Source organism: Sciurus carolinensis, chromosome 5 (assembly GCF_902686445.1).
Source record: "Sciurus carolinensis chromosome 5, mSciCar1.2, whole genome shotgun sequence".
In the NCBI taxonomy this organism is placed as follows: Eukaryota; Metazoa; Chordata; class Mammalia; order Rodentia; family Sciuridae; genus Sciurus; species Sciurus carolinensis.
The window spans coordinates 11,194,127-11,216,550 of record NC_062217.1 but is presented as its reverse complement, the minus strand read 5'-3'; the positions used below and the strand labels follow the sequence as shown (position 1 = coordinate 11,216,550).

The following is a 22,424-nucleotide window of genomic DNA, read 5'->3' as shown; positions in this document are numbered from 1 at the left end:
TATCATGGCTATGGATTAGGCAACAAATTTGTCAAGAGTGGCCAGAAGCTGGAACATGATCTAAAATGCCTTCAAAATTCTCAGACCTAGTTTCTCCTTCTGGATGTGGTGGAGTAACTGTCCCAGATTAGCTCTCCCACTACAGATAAATAGAAAATTGAACAAGTTAAATGGAACAACTAATTTCAGACACTAGTATCAAGGAAGCAGGAGTTGGAGATGATAAGTATCCTCAACAGTGTGACATAGCTCACAGAAGGTAGAATTGTCCAGCTCAAAATGCCAAGACATACTCCCATGAAAACACTATATTATAATTACAGTTTGAGGGCTGGGGATGTCGCTCAGTGGTTAAATGAGCATCCCTGGGTTCAATCCCTGGTACCAAAAAGAAAAAAAAAAAAAAAAAAAGAATTACAGGTTGCATTAGTAGTAGTGACATCCATATTGTCCAGAATATTGAAAGTGATGATTTTAGTAAAGGTGTACCATGGCATAACAAGTGCCATTAGCTTTCTGGTTTGCAATGTTGGGGTTCTCACTGCTAAGTTTTTCCACGTTTCGTTATGGCAGTGCCTTATTTCTGGACACTAAATTATGAAGTGGTTAGGATAGATTTTTAGCAGCTATAGCAGAGATAGAAATCTCAGTGATTTAAACAAGAAAAAAAAATCTTATCTAACACTTCATGCATTGAACTATAGGAGGCTACTAAGATGGCTCCTGGTGTTAGGGGCCTGGGCTCTTCATATTGCTCCATCTTCATAGTGGGGGTGGGTCCTCCCTCCCTCCCTTCTTTCCTCTAAGTGGTGGGGATTAAACTGAGGGCCCCATGCTTCAAGCTATACCACTGAGCTACACCCCAGCCCCAAGGGCCCCTTTCTTGAAGGTTATGATGGCTGGTCCGCCATCCTCCAACACATACTCATTTAGGGAGAAAAGAAGGGGCCAGGAAGGGCATACCCCTTCATTGTTAATTGCACAGTCCTTACATGCCACAGGCCAACTCTGAGTGATATGACCACATTTTCTTGTAAGGAAGGCTGGGTATTGTAGCTTCTAGCTGGGTGGTTATGTTCCCAGCAAAAACTCAGCAGCTCTCTAATCAGAATGGAGATTGTGAGATAGTTTCTGTAACAAGTACCATTCATGGAAAGAACTTCTATAAGTAAAAGAGAACCTAAGGAGAACTAATTAAAGAATAAAAAAAATGGAGCAGGAGTGGGGGCAGAGGAAAAGGAAAGTAGGTTTCCTGGACAGGAAATTAGTTCAGTCTCAGATACATAAATGAGAAATCCTGTGAGGCTGATAATTGTTTTCATTTTGTCATGAAAGTTCCTATTTACATTTAAAAATTGCACTCAATATTACCTTTCTTATATCTCCAAACATCTTGCTTATTGCTTCTGGCATTTACCATGCTGTGATGCGCTCTAGGCCCTTCCTTGTTTCCAGACTCTCTCAAGATGCCTTTGTAGGACAGGCAAAATAGTTAAGAGAAGAAACCGAGATAGTGAGGTATTTATAGATGAGATTATTTGCTGAGATTTGCTTTATAATACCCCAGCAAAAATTAAAAGGGGAATAGATGAAACAAGACGGGTAAAATGTTGATTTGTTGAAGCTGTGTTATGGGAAACTGGATGATTATTAATACAATATTATCTTTGAGTACGTTAAAAAATTTCCATAATATTACAAAAGCCTCGTCCCTGAATACAAGTAGTTCTGGGTTCAAACCTTAGTGTAACCATTTACAAGTTAAGTGGTTACTTCTCTATAGCTTGTTTCTCAAGATTGGATTAAGGTACAGGCTTCCTGTACGTTTAAAATAAGAATTTGAGGCACTGGGCACAAGGTCTGGCCCTTGGTAGTTGTACTTACAAAGATTCCGGCTGGAAAGCAACAGAAACCCATTCTGCTTACGGCCGCCGACTCCCTTGACAGGCGGATATGAAGTGGCAGAATAGGACCTGAGCTCGGATTTCTGATTTCTAGACCCAGAGCTTTTCCTGTTACCACACCGGTAAAACCTGGTCTCCGTTGGTGCTTGGCAGGCTGCGCTACCAAGCACACACGGCTGGGCACACGCCTGGAGTGGAGGACCCAGGACCGGGCACTCACTGACTAGCCGGCACGGCTGTGCGCTGGTGGCCAGGTTGACGCTGGGGTAGTTCCGGATCGCCCCAGGCTGGCCGGCGCAACTCGCGAGTGTCCCGGGTCCTGCTGCGGGCGGGGGCTGGCTCGGGCGGGTGGCCTCCGACTGGGCTCGGGGCGGGGCGCGCCGCGGGTCGGCGCCCTCCGGGTCCTAGAGAGCACTTTCTTCAGCGCGGCCCGAGGCCCGGGCGGTGAGAGAAAACCACCTCCCAGCCCTCCCCTCGCGACCGGGGGTGGGGCTTGGGGTTCCTGGATCGTGATTGGCCGGAGCTCGGACGCTCCCCTTTCGCCCCCTTCCGCGGGGTGAGAGGTCAGCGGAGCTCCGGTCCGCTGGGGCTACAATGGCGGGGCTCTGGGTAGGGACTGTCGCGCTGGTCTCGGCCGGACGGCGTGGGCGGTGGCCTCCTCAGCAGCTGATGCGGAGTGCGGTGCTCTGGACCCTGAAGGTGAGGCTCGGTGGGGCTTCTGCGGGCCTGGGCTTCCCCCCGGCCCCTCCTCCTGGGGGCCGGTGCCCCGGCTGTTCCCGGGCGGTACCGTGTCCTCTCCGGACCTGGCTTCGCCGCACCTTGCGCCCCACGCTCGTCCTCCATCCCGAGTTCGCGGTGCAGCCGACTGGGGAGGCATCCCTCGTAGCAGAGATTTCTCCCGAGGATTCTGCAGCACAGAGGCCTAAGGAGGCAGGCGGCTCCTCATTTTCTGTTCCCCCAGGGGGTTGATGGTCTGCGGGCGGTAAAGAACCTGCACTGCCAGTGGGCAGATTCCAGTGCCTTTAAGGTACTGGCTTCGTGTTGTGCTTTCCCGGATGTGTTTTTAAGAGTCCCTGCCACTTTTCAGCTTTGGAGGGCTGTTATGAATGGCTGCTCCAGTTAGGGTTGTGCGTTCATCTTAACTTTTAAAGTAGTTTATGATGTTAGGATCGCTAATAGATTTCAGGTTTGAGTTGAAAACCTGCGTAAATTATAGGGCACCACATTGAACCGTATGTGAAATCCAGCCTGTGAATTTCTTTCTTTTTTCTGTGTAGTAGCCTGATTTGAAACACATTTCAGCATTGTTCACCCTGTGGTGTTACCGTGGCCGTTTGATCTACGGGTTGGCGTGTTGGCCTGTGCTTCTTGTTTCTTTTTCCCTTTCCCATGGAGTCTTTTGTAACTTCTGGACATAGTCTGTTAGCCCTATTAAGTCACCTGAACCAATTCTTTAAAATGAAGGTCTCCTGAAAACCATCTGTCAGCAGGTTTAGTGTGCTTGTTAAACTTTTTTTTTTTTTTTAAATGAAAAATCCTTTTAAAAATTCCAACATAACTTGATTTATAATCATTGAAATTTAGAATTGGAAGATACTTTGGAGATGATCTGTCCCCTCTTAGTCTTTTTGAAGGTGAGGGAATTGAGACCCAGTTAGGCAGTGTGAGAGAGGTGGAAGTAAGCCTGGCACCTATATTTGCTTAGTGTTGGTTGCAGAATGCCCACTCTCACTGTTCTTTGTGTTACCATATACTGTTTGTTCTTTCTTTTTTTAAATTAAAAAAAAAATTTTTTTTTTTGGTTCCAGGGATTGAACCCAGGGGCACTTAACCACTGAACCACATTTAAAAAAATATTTTCTTTAGAGACAGGTTCTTGCTAACTTGTTTAGGGCCTTGCTGAGGCTGGCTTTGAACTCATGATACTTCTGCCTCAACCCCTGAACTGCTGGGATTACAGGTGTGTGCCACCACACAGGCCTGTTCTTTAATCCTTATCATTCTGTAATCTTTTAGTCTTCACTGTCCACGTCAGTTCATCTGAACTTGTAAGACGTGTGCATTTACCCAGGAGGCAGTCTGGGAAAGGTGTGTGCAGGAAGTTCAGTGTGTTGCACAGGTCACTCCATTGGGCCTTGGTTTCTTTTCAGCTCTTGTCTTTAAACACATCTCTGTTGAATACCTCCCATGTTCCAATTCTAGGAGATGAATAGGATTTGTCTTCTTAGAAACTTTTTAGTCTATTAATGAGAGAGAAAATGCCAGGGGAGAGGGTTTGGTGTTGAAATAAAATAAAATAGATTTGACCAAGACAAGAATCTTTTGAGTTCTCTGTTCTAAGATAACTATTCTGGTGCTTTACTTCAATTAATTTATTTAACCTTCACAATAGCCATATAATTCCCATTTACAGAAGAGGAAATCAAGGCACAAAGTGTTATGTGGCTTGCTCAAAGTCATAGAACTAGTAAGCAGCAGACCTAGTTCTGGATTTAGAACTCCAGAACCAGTGCTCTTTTAAAATTTATTTATTTATTTATAATTATTATGTTTTTGGTGATGGGGATGGCACCCAGGGCCTTGCACATGCTAGGCAAGTACTCTTACCACTGAGTAACACCCATATCCCCCAGAGTCAGTGCTCTTAATCATACTATACTGGAGTATTTCCTTTGGAAATAAAAATTAAGAAAAATATCAAAGGTTGAAGTGACATTTTTTTTTCTAAGTAAAGAGAAGTGGTAGTATTATATGTGGTAGAACAGCACATGGAAGGGTCCAGTGGCCAGAGGTTTGCAGACCTGAGAAAAGCCTGTTGAGAGTCTGGTGCAGGGACTACATGGTGGTGGAGGGGTAGGCAGCAAGCAGACTGTGGTGGGCCTTGTTGATCCTGTTACAGAAATTTAGTGTTTATCTTAGAGCAGTGGGAAGCCATTGGTGCTGGAGGTGGGAGGGATGACATTGACATTTTAGATTGGGGAGGCTAAGAGGAGAAAGTTGTTACTGTAGTTACTGTTAGATACTTACTGTGTAATATGTAAGCTTTGATTTTTCTTACCTGGTTTCTTCCTTTTAATGTGTCAGCAGAGTCTGCATCTTGTCTATTTTTATGGCCTTAACACAAAGTTTGACACAATAGGTGCTGCATGTCTGACAATGGAGTAGCATTATGTTTGTGCCAGCAGAGAATTCCTTGTTGAAAATGGAAGCATCTCTGAAGTTCACTATCACTCTAGGGAACTTGAGCTACTGCTTAGCTCCTCTCTATGCTTCTCTTCTATGAACTTGAAATATGCTCGGACGAATCTGTTTGAAGCAGAATCTTTTGAAGATTTTAATCCCTCCCGCCACTTATGCAAACCTTTTGGTTGGATGAAAAGCAGACAACTAACTTTAGACTAGTCTAGAGAATTCAGACCATTCTTTTAATCAGCTACAGAATTTGTTTATTTTTAGGGTATATGTAGAGTTAACCTTTTAGTTTTTATTTGTTATAGAGATCAGCTTTTAAAACATATTCTGTTAAATACCTAATTGTTTGTACTGCCTACATTCAGTGACTGGAGAAAGTTGGTTTTATAGGAATTGCTATAGTTTGTTGAACTTTTATATGCCTTAAATGGTTTTCCTATATTATCTTTTATCAATGTAGCAACTACATCAACAATCTCATTTTCATGGAAGAGAAAACAAAGCTCAGAGCAGTTAAGTAACTTAAGGACATAATTGGTTGAGGTAGAATTTGAACCTTAGAAAGTAGATTCCAAAGCCTTGCTTTTCCAATTACATATTGCTCCACATTTGAAAGATAGTCTCATTGTATAGTACATTCACAAAGTTTGAATGCTTAAACTATATATTGTTCCTTGAAACATATGATTCATTTCTAACATGTAAACATGGGTAAAAAATGTTTAAGCATGTCTGAGTGCTTTAGAATTGCCCTGGGAAAATTTTTTCTATCACGTTGATATATTTCTGACAAATCACTTGGGAAAATTTTTTCCCTTGACTTTTACAGAACCTGGTTTCTGGTGTAATAAGATGTTTATAGACATTTGTGTATTTATGAATTTGGATTTCTTATTGGTCTTAAGAGGTTTAGAGCAGAGGTAAAAATTGTGATAGCCCCTTTCTAAATAAGGTGGAAAATTTGTGACATTTTTGGTAAAGAGTGATGGAAAAGGAGTTATTTAAATAATTCCAAAACATTTTTTTTTTTTAATGTGGATAAGTGGGAAAATAGGGATGAGAAAGGGATTTGGGGAATAATTTTTTTTTTTGAAAATAGAAGCATAGTGTTTCATCTCATCATTTGACATTACAAGCCTGTAAGAATTATGTTGAAGTGCTTAAGAGACAGGAGAATCAGTGTCTGGTTTTTGGGTCAGTAATTGGAGGCAAAAGTTACAGTTGGAACATACAGTGGGTAATTTAATATTTAATCGACTAAACTCTGCATCTTAATTCACTAAATTAGGATTTGGAAGAAGGAGGAAGAGATAATAGAATTTTGAGGAATGGGTTGTGAGGAGGTATAGTTTTTAAACAAGGGAAGAAATTTTGATAAATCGTTTGCATTCATTCTTCTAACTAGATATCTGCTATCTCTTTTCAAAAAGTGTTGAGTGGAGCATCTTCTGGGTCCCAGGTACTAAGGTATGTTCTGAGGAGACCAGAGGAAATTAAAACATGTTCCCTGTGTGCCAGGTGCACAGAGATCAAGGAATAAAATTAAAAATTGGCAAAATAATTTGATAAGTTAATTGATCTTTGGAGTAATTTCAGTAGCATGGTAAAGTATGAGGTACAGAATATTGTTTTTGTTTCAAAGATAGTCTTCAATGTATTTTTTTGAAGCAAAATAGCTTTTTTGAAAGTAAGAGTATTGCATGATTTTAAAACGTTAGTTTAACTTATTTTAAATGTCTATTGACATTTTCATTTTTTAAAAAAATGACCACAAACTGATGGGATCAATATAATAAAATAAAAATAAGAGTGAATTTAAAAGATGTTGGAAGATATCATTAAGTTGCCAAGACTGACCTGGAACTTGTGATCCTCCTGCTTCAGCCAGAGTTGCTGGAATTACACTTCTGTGCCTCCATTCCTGGATGCTTTGGAATTCTTTGTTCAGGAAACTTTATATTAGTTTCCTAGGGTATAAACCTAGTGGCTTAAGATGACAGAAAATCATTCTCTCACCACTTTGGAGGCCAGAAGCTGAAGTCGAAGTGTCTGCAGGGCCAGGTTCCCTCTCAAGACTTTAGGGGGAGAATTCTTGCTGCCTCTTCAAGATTGCATAACAGGATCCAGGATGATCTCATTTTAAGATCCTTAACTTCATTATAACTAACAACTCCTTTTCGCATGTCCTAGGACATGGATAAATCACTCTGGGGCCACCATTCAACCCACGTACACTTACCACGTGGCAGACCCTAATTAGCACTGGGGCTATGAATGTTTTGCCCTTGTCATAGTTACATTTGAGTAGAGGAGACTGACAGCATTCACATAAATGGATAAACTCACAGAGTGGTAAGTGCTCTGTAAAGAATTAAAAAAAGTGTGTGGGGGCCAGATAATAGGTGCCAACTGATAGATCCTAGATAATAATTGGAATGAGATTTCCTAAAGAATATTGCTATCTATTTGGGAATAGCCAAACTTTGCAGTGAGCATACATGTGAACTGTGAGTATATTCAAAGAGGATGAGGTAGGGGAAGTTTTTAAAGGTAAAATGAGGAGGATTACATGTTTTGAAACAATAATCCTTGGCTATAAGGATGCATAATAAAGGTGGCATCAGTCTAAGGTTGAACAGATAGTCATTGGGCAGATGTGCTGCCAAAGTATTTTTTTGCTTCAGGTTGTGGTGACCTTTGTGCAAGGTTGTGGTTCTGGCAGTCTTTTCTGAACAACCTTCATCAGATAGTCATGCATGAGAACCCCTTCTTCATAACCTCCAAGCTTTATTTATTCATTCATTTGGTTGGGGCTTGGCAAAAGTGACTCCATTTTGATTCTTAGCTTTCGCATGGGATAGAAAGTAGTGTTGGTGTTAGGGCTGGGTGGATGTTGGCTAAGGAGAAAGGGGAGACATGTAGCGCATGTGTCATTTGAACAGAAAATTGACCTAGCCCATCATGTGATGATTTGGGGATACTAGCATTCCAGACTGAGGGAATGCTGATGAAAAACTTGTAGGTGAGATTGCATTTGGTATACTCAAGGGACGAAAGTGTACAATATAGCTGGAGTAAAATACATGGGGAAATGAAAACAGAGTTATGTAGGTGCTTGGGTTTGGAGTTTGTCTAATAATGGAAGTCCAATTAGAGAATTTTAAGAAATTGAATTTACATTTTGAAAGGACTGCCTGCTATGTGGGGAATGGCTTAGTGGGAGTGTGTGGGGTGGGGGAGATGAAAGCAGGGAGGCCAGTCATGAGGCTGTTGGAGAAGTTCAAGTTGGAGATCATGGTAACCTGTGCCCTATAGGGTATAGCACTGGAGGTGGTGAGAAGTAGTCAGATCTGGGATGTTTTTGAAGCTCGGTGCAGTAAGTGAATGAGGTAGGCACCACACATTCCCCTGGATGCCTGGTATGTAGAAGTAGGGGCAGACCTGAATGGAGGTTTCAGGAAAGTTCAGACTCAAGGACTAATCAGTAGCATTGGTACTTTTCCAGGACTTGTTTAGCATAAAGTTTGACCAATAGTGTTGGTACTTTTCTAAGATCAGATTGATATGATTTTTGACCACTAGTTATGTAAACCTCGAGGCTAATACACTTAAGCAGCAACCCCTACTGGGGCCCCTCTGCCCTGCAGGAGCTGTTTCTTTTCTTCTCACTTGAATAAATCCTACTCCTTTCACTCTTGCCTTCTGTTATTGTCCATGGATTTCATTTTTCAAATTGCCAAAACAAAAACCTGAAAAGAAATTGGTGGTGAACTGCTGGGGTCTTCTCGAATCTGTAGGGCATAGCCTGCCATTCAGAGCCTAATAGGCCACTTGGTAGTAGTGGAGAATAATCTGGGTTTGCAGACTGCCACCCTGGAGCTGATACCAGCAGGTATCCCACTTCAGTGTTAACACTGAAGTGGACTTTCTTGCAACTTACCAAACCCACCTGTAGCAGAAGTGGAGAGAATCTAGTTTCATCTCAAACTTTGGTTTCAGTAGCACTTGCTTTTGGGTTAGGAAGGAGATACCTGGGAAAAGGAAAAACCAAGAATGACTCTTCAAAGGTTGGCACAAAGGGCACATTCATATGATTTCATTAGGTGCCAGGGCCTAGGAGGAGAGTGGATGGGAATGAGTGTTAAGGGGTTTCAGGGGTGATGAAAAATGTTCTGGAATGGATAGTGATGATGGTTTCACACCTTGTGAAACCACTGAGTTTGTATACTTTAAAAGGGTGAATTCAGGGCTGGGGAGATAGCTCAGTCAGTAGAGTGCTTGCTTTGCAAGAACAAAGCCCTGGGTTCGATCTCCAGCACCGCAAAAAAAAAAAAAAGGATAATTCTGTGGTATGTAAATTATATCACAATAAAAAAGAATGACTCAAGTCATTTTCTTAAGATTCTGGGTTTGGTAATGTCTTAGAGATAGGAAGGCTGAGACTTGGGAGAGAGGAAAGATCAAAACAATAGTTAGGACTGGCCAGTGGTACAACCTGTAATCCCAGCTACTTGGGAGGCAGAGGAAGGAGGACCCCAAGTTCCAGGCCAGCTGGGCAACTTAGCTAGACCTTGTCTTAAAGTACAAAAGGGCTGGGAATGTTGCTCGGTGATATGTACCCCTGACTTCATTCCCTAGTATCATACATACATACACAAAGACAATAGTTACATTAAAATAATCGTTTTGATTGCATTTATGAAACAGAATTTTTTTTTCTTATTTGTTGTTCTTCTGATCACAAAATTGGCGCAGAACAGGGAAAATGGTGAGAAACCAGCATTCTCAGGTTGCTGGAGAATTTTGGGTTGTTGAAAATGCAGAAACAACGCTATGTTCACATGCATTATTTCTTTCAGTCATCATACTACCTTCAGATGATTCTCATTTTTAGGGATGCGGCATAGAGAAGTTCAGAAACTTAAGCAAGTTTGCACAGTTAAGTGGTAAATTCAGGATTGGAACTCAGGTTTGTCTTCAGTGCTTTCATCATACCATATTAATAAACTTAGTAGAAAAAGGGGGAAAATTTATATCTCTTGGGCACAGTCTTCATAGCAATCATGGAAAGGAGGGAAGCAGGAGACCACATAACTGTCCCTGTCTAATAGTAAGGAACATCTGTTCATTAAGATAAGTAAATCTTAGCACTGCATAGAATATATTACATGAAGATATCTAACAATACAAGGCATGACTTGTTATTTGTTTTACGAAGTATGCAGAGATATCCCCCACCTAACTTTTGCTATGAATCTGACACTTTGTGAAAGTTCAGGTTGTGTAAAAACAGTTCTGGGGAGGTGGGATGATCAGGTGCCTAGCTTTTGTGCAGATGGTGATGAAGAGGAGTGAAGGCGGTGGAGAGCTAAGCCAGGAGGGCTTCCCAGTTGGACACTGTCCCTGTTACAGGGGTACTCTGGGGCAGCGGTTCTCAAAGCAAGCAGCAACAGCTCTTGAACTTTTTACAAATGCCCCATCCTAAGACCCACCAAATCAGAAGATCTAGGGTGGAACCGAGCAATCTGGTTTCACAAGCTCTACAGGTGATTCTAATAATAATAAAAAAAAAAATACCGTATAAGGTGAGCTACACATAAAATTAAACTTCTTCTAGCATTCATTTTTTTTTTTTTTTTTTTTTTTTTTTTTGCGGTGCTGGGGATTGAACCCAGGGCCTCAAGGCAAGCACTCTACCAACTGAGCTATTTCCCCAGCCCTAGCATTCATATTGAAAAATCAAAAGAGATAAAATTAACAACATATTATCTTTAACCTGATATTTTCAAATTTTTATTTCAACATGTAAAAATTTACTGAAGAATTCTTTTGCATTTGTTTTTGCATTGTCCAAGGAAAAGAATTACAGCACTTTAAAGATCTTAATTGGTAGCCGGTTGTGGTGGTGTCCACCTGTAATCCCAGCAATTTGGGAGACTGAGGCAGGAGAATTGTGAGTTCAAAGCCAGCCTCAGCAGGTTAAGGAGGCCCTATGCAACCTAGTGAGAACCTGTCTCAAAATAAAACATAAAAAGGGTTGGGGATGTGACTCAGTGGTAAAGCACCCCTGGGTTAAATCCTCAGGACAATAAAAAAAACAAAACAAACAAACAAAAAAAACCCAAAAAACAAAAAACTTAATTGGTTTTATTTTTGATTCTAGAACCGGCCAACACTGTATTCCAAAAATAGAGTTAGTGTTTGAAGGAACTGAGGAGAGGCGGTTGATTTTAGAGACAGAAAAGGGGTAGAGAAAAAATAAGCAAGGCATGAAAAGGAAATTGGCCATTTCAAAGTTACTTTCCAGGAAGACAGAAAAATGTAAAAATGACTAATTGGTTAACATTAGGTTACTTCAGACTTCAGGTTCTTTTTTTTTTTTTTTTTTTTTTTTTTTTTGAGACAGGATTAAGTCCAGAGGTTTATTATGCCAATTAAAACTGACCTATTTGGGAAATTCAACTGTTACCTCTCTAGTCCTAATCTCTAGAAGGACCAGTTAAACAGCTTAATTTTAGTGCAAACCTTTGGCATGAGTGACTTTTAACCTGCTTTGTGGGGCTCAGCGCAGGAACTTAGTCCAAAGTAAATGGCCTCTGATGATTTTTTTTTTTTTTTTGTATTGGAGATAGAATCCAGGCATGCTTTACTACTGAGCTATGTCCCTGGGCCCCACCATCTCACCATTTTTTAAAATTTTGAGACAGTCTGAGTTGCTTAGGATATCCTGAAGCTGCTGAGGCTGACCTTGAACTTGAGATCCTCCTGCCTCAGCCTCCCACATTACTTGGATTATAGGTATGCACAACCATGTCTGGCTGACCTGTGATTTTTATTTAACACCTTCTAAATCTTCAAAATCTGGTGTGGCATTTACTCTTGGAGCACATTTGAATTTGGACTATTTGGAATTAGGCCCATTTCAAGTGCTTAGCAGCCACAAGTGACCGGTAGTTGTGAAACTGCAGTTCTAGAGCAGAGATTGTGCTGTCAAATCAGTTCCACCTTGGAGTGAAGGTCCTGACCTTTTGAATCCTGTGCTAGTCCTTGGCTGTGGGCCGGGAGAGGGTAGTTTCCAGGCTTGATGGAGAACTCGAGGATAATGGTCTCAGCGAGAAGCAGGTGTGAGCCCTGCGACCTCAGCACAGCAGCAGGGGGATGCCACACTGCTGCGTGAGGAGGTCTGTTTGGGCACCCACAGTGTCTGCTACAGGTGGACTGGGAGGAATGGCCACTTGGGGAAGATGAAGTTTTAGAGCTGGCTCGGATCTTTTCCTGCTGTCGCACCTGAGCACGGAGGCAGAGCCTGGACGATCTTGATACTTGACTGTTAAGAAGGAGGTGTTTGTGTGACTTTGGCAGCCGGTGAAGACCAGTTAGTCTCTGTTTAGAAGACAAACTGTACTGCAGTGACAAACCTCACTACGTCCAGTGTCTCTAGAGGGCATTTTCCTAGAAGGTCCCCATGGTCTGTTAAAATGCTGAAATCAATATTCAACTGATGCTTCTGAGCATGGAGGCCAGGATCTACCTTCGCCTGGAAACTCAGGGCTGCAGTGTTAGCTCATGGTCACCTTGGTAAGATCATCCTCGACTCCATTAACTTGCAGTCTTGTGGATAGGTTGCTTCTTGGAATTAACCTGTCCATAGAATTGCTTTAGTATTATTCACCTGAATGTTGAGAGCCCCAGTAGTTTGTTTCGACAGAACTAATGTTTAAGTTGTTCTTTAAGATAATTGCAAGTGGATTTACCAGTTTTGCCTGCAGTACAGCCAGGAGTTGAATGTGGAATTAGGTGCTGTTTTATCATATAAAATAATGTTTGTTTCTCTGCTTGCAGTGACTGGAAGACATGGGTCCAGTGTGTCTAAAAGTTGTACCATTTCCCTCATCTTTTGGTTAACAGTTATGGTATGATGACTATACCACACGAACAACTGTACTAGGCGTTTTATACATTCTCATTTAGTCCTCAAAGTGGCATTATGACCTAGATAAGTGCTATTATTATCCCCATTTGCAAATGAGGAAATTTTTCTATAAACTTAAGAAATGCCAGAATCAAGATTCTAACTCAGAATTTGAGTCTAAGCCAGAGTTCTAATGGTAACTGCTAATGGTAACTCACCAATGGCTTTGTTATAATTTTAAGAAAGAAAGGAAGGCTGAGTACTCCTATTTGGTTTTTGGGTATACCTTACAGTCCCCACCCCCCACACTTTGTAAAAAGACTCATTTGATCCTTTTAACAGCCCTTGTTGTGAAACAGGAAGGTGGAGACTGGACCCCAGAGAACTGATTTGCTGGGGTCTCAGCTATGAAACAGTGGAACTGAGTCAGCCCAGGGCTTCAGATGGAGAGTCTTGCCGCTTCCATTGCCATGCTGTTAGCAGGCCTTTCTCTACAAGTGTCAAAAATACAGGAAGCCTTCCAAGGCAGGGAATCCTTGGCAGTATATTTTTTGGAGGTCGGTTTCCACACCATGCATTTCTGCCCTATGACAGGCTTACTGGTTGTTATAAATGGTGTTGATTTAAGTTTTTTTCTCAGAACTTTGTTGCTAGGAAGTACCTTAAAAGAATTTTGGTCTGGGTTTGTAACCAGTTTCTTACATACTTAACAAAAACAACAAATTAAATTCTACATAGAGGTTCAAATTAACAGATTTCTATTAACTTGTTTCCTACATTTAAAAAATAAATTTTATGTTCTGGTTTTACAAAAATTATCTAATTTTTGACCCATCTTTTTCTTCTCTCTCACTGGGGTTTGAACCCAAGGGCCTTCTACCTCTGAGCTACATCCCTAGTTATTTATTTATTTATTTTAGAGACAGAGTCTTGCTAAGTGACTGAGGCCGGCCTCTAACTTGTGTGGATTCTCCTTTCTTAAATTTCCATTAAGATCTGCCTGGAGTAAACAACAACAACAACAAAAAGAGCCTTTAATGGGGCTGACTCCAGACAGTACAGACTCTGAGTGGCTAGGACTCAAATTCTTATTTTTCCTGGGTAACAGTTCTGCTGTTATGCTGTCTGCATTAATGATTTCAACGGGTTACTGGCTAACTAGAAGCATCCATGTCTTTTAAAGTGAGGGCCACATAATTACAAACTCACATGTATACAAGCTGTATACTTCCTTTTTAGATAATGGTGACAAAATGTGGTGTGTATTAGATCTTCAGAATAAAATATTTTCAAATAGTAATAAAAAGATTCCCAAAACATTTTTGCTCAGTTAGTGATACTGATACATTATCTGTGTTTTGGCCAGGTTTAATGTGAAATAGATTTGATTGCATTTTAAGAACTGTGTGGTATAGAAATTTTTCAGTCTAGTTTTACATTATTGATACTTCTCTGCAAGTAAATATATACAGAGATTCAACTGACTCAAATATTCCTCGGTGCTTGACCACTTAGAGAATTCTGAATCATTTGGGTTAGGAACTCTTTTCTGTGGCCAAGGTTTAATTTAGTTCATGAGCCCCTCTAATGAGCTATATAATCTGAGGTGTTTATTCTACAAGTTACCTAGAAACTGAATGCAAAATTCATACTTATCAAAGTCAATTATATTAGCTCTATTTCTCCTTTTTTTTTTTTTCTTTTAAAATTTCTGAATAGCTCAGTGTCACCATCTTCTTGGCCCCCAGTGATCAGTTTAAATGAACCCATATCTTTCAGTAAGTCCTCCAAGGCTCTTGCACATGTGTACTAAGCCTTTGGTTTTTGAATAATAGTGGTTCAGATCAGTAAGGGACGTTGGAGAAAAGCCATTTGTGTGTTCATATCCTAGCAGAGAGGTTCAAGTGGGTTGCTTGCTCAAGTCACAGAGATGGTGAGGTTGAACTGGGTGATTGCGAGTCCTCTCTGGAGTTCTCTCACATGGTTATCTGCTTTCCTGGGTGTTCTTCCTTCAAGCAAAAGCATCACTGTTTATTCTCATTTCCAAAGAGAATTAGAATACCAAAAATGTCCAGATTGTATTTTCTGTCTTGAAGAATCACATTTGGTTTCTGCCATCAGGAATCAGTTATACTCTTTGTTAGTGATTAAACACATATGTATGAGTTTACTTTTTGTAAAAGAGTATGTTGACATGTTACTGAATAGACCATTTTGTGGCTACAATATTAGGGTGAATTAGTGAGAGTGAAAAATCCTTGCTGTCACATTTTACAAAACTGATAGAAAGCTGGTGAGTTATTAACTTGTGTAAATTTCCTAGTGATGCTTTATAGCAGCATAAATTCGAAAAATTCCCAGGTTTTTGCTTCTTGTTATTCCTAGAGTTTATTTTCAGCATTGGTTGAGGCTATAAACACATACTTTTGGGGGAAAGAGTATTATCTTTATGTTATTAAGTTTGCTGTGACAGTCAAATTTCTAAATTACGACTATTCTGTAGAGGGCAGAAGACTGAATTTTTTGTTGAACATGGAGAGAGTGGCCCCACCACCTTTTTTGGGAGGCGGTGCTAGAGATTGAACTCAGGGACATTTGACCACTGAACCACATCCCCAGCCCTATTTTGTATTTTATTTAGGGACAGGGTCTCACTGAGTTGCTTAGTGCCTTCCTTTTGCTGAGGCTGGCTTTGAACTTTCAGTCCTCCTACCTCAGCCTCTCGAGCCACTGGAATTATAGGCATGCGCCACCATGCTCTGCGGTGAGGCCCTTTTGATGGTCATTTTTCTATAACTCCATATCTTGGAGTAGACATTAATGTCAATGTAGGAGGTGTCACTGTTTTTATTATCTTGTAATAGAAAAAACTTCAGAAACTTTTAACAAATGAGCTTAAATATTGTAACCATTAAAGCCCAGCCCTGTGACTCTTTGAAAAATTAAAGTGTTTGGGACTCAATTTTCTCATGAAATTGGAGATAATGCTCTTTTAATTTTTTTTTTTTTTTTTTTTTTTTTTACTTTTAGATGAACACAATATCTTCATTATTTATTTATTTGTTTTATGTGGTGCTGAGGATTGAACCCAGTGCCACATGTGCCAGGCAAGCACTCTACCACTGAGCTACAACCCCAGCCCTGAGATGATACTCTTTTAACTCATGAGGATGCTTGAAGGAATATATGAGACAGTCTTGGTCTTTAGTAGGGACACAGTGAAGTTAATTTTCTTCCCATTCTAACTTCACTGTTGTTCCTTTTTTACTTGGTAATGTAGAGGCTTTATTTTATAAACTGTATCTATCATGTCTATTACCTTTACTTTCATATAGAGATTATATATATTTTTAAAAAATATTTTTATTTTTACAGACTACATTTTTCATTGTACACAAATGGGGTACAACTTTTCATTTCTATGGTTGCGCACTAGAGATTATATTTTGCAAAAAATGAAAAAAAAAGAAAAACAAGATTACATTTTGCAATTTGTATCTTTATATTCTTTAAAAATAATTGTACACATCTTTGGAGTTATTTTAAAATGTTACTATAAGAACATTTTGTTTCTTGTTTCTTATCTGAGTGATTACTCTTATAGAAAGTTGTAAGAGGTAATACTTGTTGCCTTTTCCTGATGTTTTAAAAAAATATCCAGTATCAGGGATTGGGCTTGCTATGCAGGTACCTGTATGACCCTCTTTGTTTTGAAACAGGTTCTTGCTGAATTGCCCAGGCTGGCCTAAAACTTGAGATCTTCTGTCTTAGCCTTCTGAGTAGTTGGGATTACAGGCATGGGCCACCACTCCTGGCTTTTCCATTTTGGGGTCTAACTTTCTAAATGATTACTGGATAATCAATTTTCTTAAACCTTGATTAAAATTTGTATTTGTCATTTTCTTAAGACTTACAGCATTAAGATATGCTTTCTCCATAAATAATAAATTAGAAGTAAATTTGATTATCAGTATTACTTTTTCATTTTTATCAATAAAAGCACTTGTATAAGAAAAAAAACAAGAAATCATGCTCAAGACATTGGCAAATTAAAAACATTTTTATTATTTTCTGATCCCTGACAAAAGTGAAGTTCCTTGAGGCCGAGACTCTGGTATTTTGTAAAGTTCTTCATGGTACGTGACATTTCTCACTTTGCTCTGAGTGCATGTTCGAAAAGAAACCTTTCTTCAGATCTGCTTTGTCCATTGACTTATTTAGTTATACTTTAAGGTTTTTTTTTTTTTTTAAATATATACTAGGGATTGGACCCAGAGGTACTTTACCTCTAAGCCACATCTCTAGCCCTTTTTGTTTTTTATTTTGAGAAAGAGTCTGAGTTGTTTAGGGTCTCCCTAAGTTGCTGAGACTAGCCTCAAACCTGTGATCCTCCTGCCTCAGCCTCCCGAGTCACTGGGTTTACAGACACACGCCACCATGCCTGGCTTCTGGAGGTGTTTTGATGCCTTTGGACTCATTTGTGTAAAGGGGATGAATCTGCAGTTACAATTTCCCTTCTATAATTTTGGTATACTGCTAATAATTACATACAGTGGCTGATAAAATATTGTAGCTAGAAGCAAACTGAAAGAAGTACTCTGAAAAAAATATTTTGAAACCAAGTTAAGCATCTGATTTTTTCATTTTCTTTCTTTCTTTCTTTTTTTAATAGCATGTTCCACACTATTCAAAACGGTGCTTAATCGTGTCCCGTAGTCTCAGTTCAGTGGGATATGATCCTAATGAAAAAGTAAGTATTTTCTAAGTTTTTCTATGTTCAGTTGGACAGATTAAATTTTATTAATTCTGTACAATTATTTATTGCTTTAGCATCATAGGTTTTACAGATACTCAGTCTGTATTTTTTATTGTGGGCCACAATGTGAGTCCTTTAATTTTGTATTTGTATCTATACCAAAACTTGAATACATTTGTAATATATTTCCTTTGTTTTTAGGAGAATAACTAGTATACCATTCTTTCTTAAAGATGGGGCATTTGCAAGATTTTGATTGAATTATTGAGTTTTTGTTTCATTTACTTAATATATGATTCATTTGCATTGAAAGCAACTAGACATTGAAAATTTTGGGACACGGTAATTCCAACTAAATCTTGGTATATGATAATGTTTGAGCTTCATAGTAGGGGAGATAAAAGGATTAGAAGTGGTGATGGGGAATAAAACATGTTTTAGTGGTGAAGTAGGCTTCAAAAAGGACAGAAAATTTTGGTCAAGAAGAGTTTTTTCAAGGTAAATGTCATCGAAGATGTAACTGCTGTGAGTGATTAATCAAGAATTTGTTTGTGGTAGTAGGGATTGAACCCAGGACCTTGTGCTGGTAAGGCAAGCATTCTACCAACTGAGCTATATCCCCAGCCCTTGAGAATACTATACTGCTGAATTGCACAGAACTGTTTTCCAGATTCTTTTGAATCTGAAGGTTTGAAAGAAGAAGAATCTACCCTCTTGTCACCCAATAGAAATATAATGCCATGGTGGAGGGTGTAGCTCAGAGGTAGAGTGTTTGCCCTGGGTTGTGTGTACAAGGCCCTGGGTTCATTCCTCAGCACCACAAAACCAGCAAAAAAGAATTTGAGATACAATGAAAAAATGTAAATTCAAATTTTCTATTTGCCATATTATGAAAAGAAACAGGTAAAATTAATTTTAATATATTTATTTAATTTAAAACTTAAAATGTTATTTAAACATATAAGCAGTATATAAAGACTTAATGAGGTGGGTGTGGTGGTGCTTGCCTGTGATCCCAGCTATTTGAGAGGCTGTCAGGAGGATGGCAAGTTTGAGGTCCGACTTGGCAACTTAGCAAGACCCTGTCTCAAAATAAAAAGGACTGGAGATGTGGCTCAGTGGTAAAGCGCCCCTGGATTCAATCCCCAGTAACACCCTCCCTTTCCCCCCGCCCCCAATTAAAAAAAAAACACTTGAGATTTTCTTTTTAAATGAAATCTTCTAAATCTAGTGAATCTTTTGCACTTTTCTGGAACATCTCAGTTTGGCCATATTTAAAGTTCTCTGTTTCATGTGGGCAGTATGGGCTTACATAGATTAGTTGAGTGAAATTTCGCTGTTATGAAATCTATAGTTTAATTTAAAAACGCCACCACAGACAGTTTGCTTTGGAGTTCATGTGTACTTATGTTTGTGCACACAGTGGACCGCCTCTTCAGCCACTCCATGGGCCTGTAGTTACCACCATTCAAACTAGGACGGACCGATGAAGTGCGAGCTCTCCTCATCTAATCATGTTGCCTCTGATAATCCTGCATTTACAGGAGCTTTTGGGGGACACCCTATACCTAAACCATAACATATATTGGCTATTTTAGAGAACTTTGCAGCCTTTGTAATAACAGAATAATAGAACAATCTTAGTTGATCTTGTCCTTTACCTTAAGTAACACCCAGGGGTCTGCAAGGCAAGCACTCTACCAACTGAGCTATATCTCCAGCCCTGGTCTGGTGGATTTTGATGACTTGAGTCTGATGGTACAATTGATGCCATTGCCTCTGGTGAGGTTTTTCTTGTGGGCTGTTGTTAAAAAGTGTAGTAAGCTGAGGGCTGAGGTCGTGGCTCAGTGGTCGAGCGCTTGCCTAGCACGTGTGAGGCACTGGGTTCTATCCTCAGCACCACACAAAAATAAATAAATAAGTAAAATAAAGGTATTGTGTCTATCTACAACTAAAAATATATATATATATTTTTAAAAAGTACTAAGCTGAGACATTTTGGAGCTTATGGAGCATGTTTTGTGCCTATTAATAATGTTCATCTGAGAGGCAAAGTTTGGTCAGGGATTTGCTTTTGCTATAACCTCATGGTGAGGTTTCAGGAATAGTTAACTCACCTCCCACATTGGGGACCACTGATAATCATTAAATGAATAAATGATAACTATCTTGGTTGGGCACATTGAAGGAGATAGGAGAGATAAAGGAGCTAGAAGTGGAATTCCCTTGGAATCCAACAAGCAGGTACCTGTTTGGTTTTAGATGTCTGAAATCCCATCTGTTACCTGCTATCTTTGCCATCTCCTTTGTCAGGTCCTGCCTAAGGTAATCATGGAGAGACGGTGTGGTTTCTCCGGTTGGCCATAGATGTGTTTTATTTCCAGCTGGGCATAAAGGTGTGTGTTCAGACCCTGCTGGTGGTCTCACCCTTCATTTCGGGGCTACATTAATTGGAACTTCTCCTTCCAGGAATTCATGCTGTCCTTTTAGCTGTTCATTAGGTGCTGACTCTTTCATTTATTGTTTACAACCAAACTTGGTGGTCTTTGGTAATACATATTTGTTAAATAAGATGATTCTCATCTGATCCTATCATTGACCCCTTTCTTCACACTTTATTTAGTGACTCATATCAAGTAACAATTGCTCAGGTAAAGCTGGGCATGGTGGTGCTTGTAATCCATTACAGTCACCTGTCATCCTAGCGATTCCCGGGGCTGAGGTAGGAGGATTGTAGTTTTAGCAATTTAGCGAGACCCTGTCCCAAAATAAAAAAATAAAATTAAAAATAAAACAAAACAAAAAAAACGGTTGAGGATGTTGCTCAGGAATTAGATGCCCCTGGGTTAATCCCTAGTACAGGGTTGAGAGGAGGAAAATTAACAAGTTAACTTGTTTCATGTATGTTCATGAAAAATAAGGAGGATTAAGCTTAATGGTAATTTGCCTGGAACAAGACCAGTGGGTCTTAAATTATTAGTGGGAGACAGTTCTATCCTATGGTGTGGTTTCTATAACAAAAATAATTTTAGGTGGTCTTAATGATGTAGTGTTGAGAGCTTGTGTCAAATTGTGGTGATTTCTGACTCGAACACCTGTGTGTGAGTTCAGACTTCCACTAGTTAACTTTGTAAGTGACTTAGGCAAGTGATTGGGCCTCACTAAGCCTCGGTTTTCCCATTCATAAAATGGGAATATTATCAAAACTGATTTTAGACAAGTTTTTAAATCTTAGATTAATGTATTACTTTTTTTCATAGACAATTATGAGAATAAATAACTGTTATCTGAAAAGTGAAATAATTCACAGAAAGGGTTTATCACAGTGGCTTGTTTATAGAAAGCACATGGCCTAAATGTCAGCTGCTTAATATTGTCCTTAACAACCCAATTTTGCACGTTTGGACTCTGAGGCTCCAAACCCTTTGCAAAAAAAAAAAAAAAAAAAAAAAAAAAAAAATGCAAGCTGGGTACATGCTCAAGCCTGTCTTTCTCAGAGCTGGTGGGTTGCCCCTCTGCTGTGCCCTTTCTAGGAAGTGTCCAGCAAGTGAGTTGGCGTCTGCATTTCTGGTGTCACTTCTTTACCAAATACCCAATGGAGCAGGCTAACTCAGTCCTTCTCTGGGTTTCTGGATGAAGTGCCAGCTGTGCATTTAGACCCCAGCAGTGAGGATTTAAGCACAGGAAAGGAAGAGAGAGAAGGCGGGGTTGGAACAGAGACAATGCCTGAAAAAAGAACTTCAGGAGACTTGGGCTGGGGATATAGCTCACCTGGCAGAGTGCTTGCCTTGCAAGCACAAGGCTCTGGGTTTGAATTCCCAGCACCACACACACACACACACACACACAAAAAAAAAAAAAAAAAAGTCAGGAAACTTTGCACCACAGATACCGTCATGTGTACAGTTAAGAGCAGCTGCTGGGGGTTCCCCTTTATCTCTCTCTGTACCTGGAAGCCCCTCTGTCTTCAGGGTCTCAGACTTCTGATTTATAGTTGTGGTTTTTTTTTCCTTCCTCAGAGTGTCTTTGGGGTGCCTTACATATGACTCTCTTAGTTTTTAAGTGGCAGTTATGTCTGTCATCTGCCTTTTGGTCCCCAGCCTTCTGTGTTGCAGTTCCCCACACATGGTGCATTTTGAGCCATACTAAAACGCCTTGTCGTTGCTTCTTTTCTTCTTCCTTCACTGTCATTGCCTTCAACGTCTGTTCATGCTCTCCCTTCTCTGTACCCAGCATCCTGGGCATAGCCTTAATGTAGCACTTAACATGGCGTTGTGATTGTGTCATATTGTCCACTGAAGTCATCAGGCTCAGTTGATACTCACCTGTAATTGATGGCGGAGGGGGAGTTTTAAAGTTGCTTAGCTTGATGGGCATGTATGTTCTTGGCTGTGCCACGGCCTCTCTGGAAGAATATTCAGGAGACTAGTAAGAGCAGTTGCCTTTTAGGCAGGAACCTGGAGTGCTTTCAGAATTCTGAACCATATGTATCTATAATTTATTTAAAAGAAAATTTTTATGTAGAGAAGATTGATTGATACTATGAGCTTTGAGTTTGCATGCTAACTGATATATATTAGTAGCCTTGAATAGAAGATGTGTCAGGTGCATATTTTTGGTACTGGAAATTGAATTCAGCGGCATTTTGCTCCTTACTCCA

The 22,424-nt window shown here is 40.0% G+C and overlaps 1 protein-coding gene across 2 annotated transcripts in view; it reads left to right on the top strand.

Annotated features, from left to right (window-relative positions):
- Positions 1-2,453: 2,453 nt before the first annotated feature.
- The window catches only part of Pcca (propionyl-CoA carboxylase subunit alpha), a 358,996-nt gene continuing 339,025 nt past the window's right edge, over positions 2,454-22,424 (top strand). For both annotated transcript variants that reach the window (XM_047554213.1, XM_047554212.1), the window contains exons 1-2: positions 2,454-2,603; positions 17,681-17,758. In XM_047554213.1, the coding sequence (XP_047410169.1) occupies positions 2,499-2,603; positions 17,681-17,758 (183 nt within the window). In that variant the 5' untranslated portion in view covers positions 2,454-2,498. The remainder of the gene's footprint in view (positions 2,604-17,680; positions 17,759-22,424) is intronic.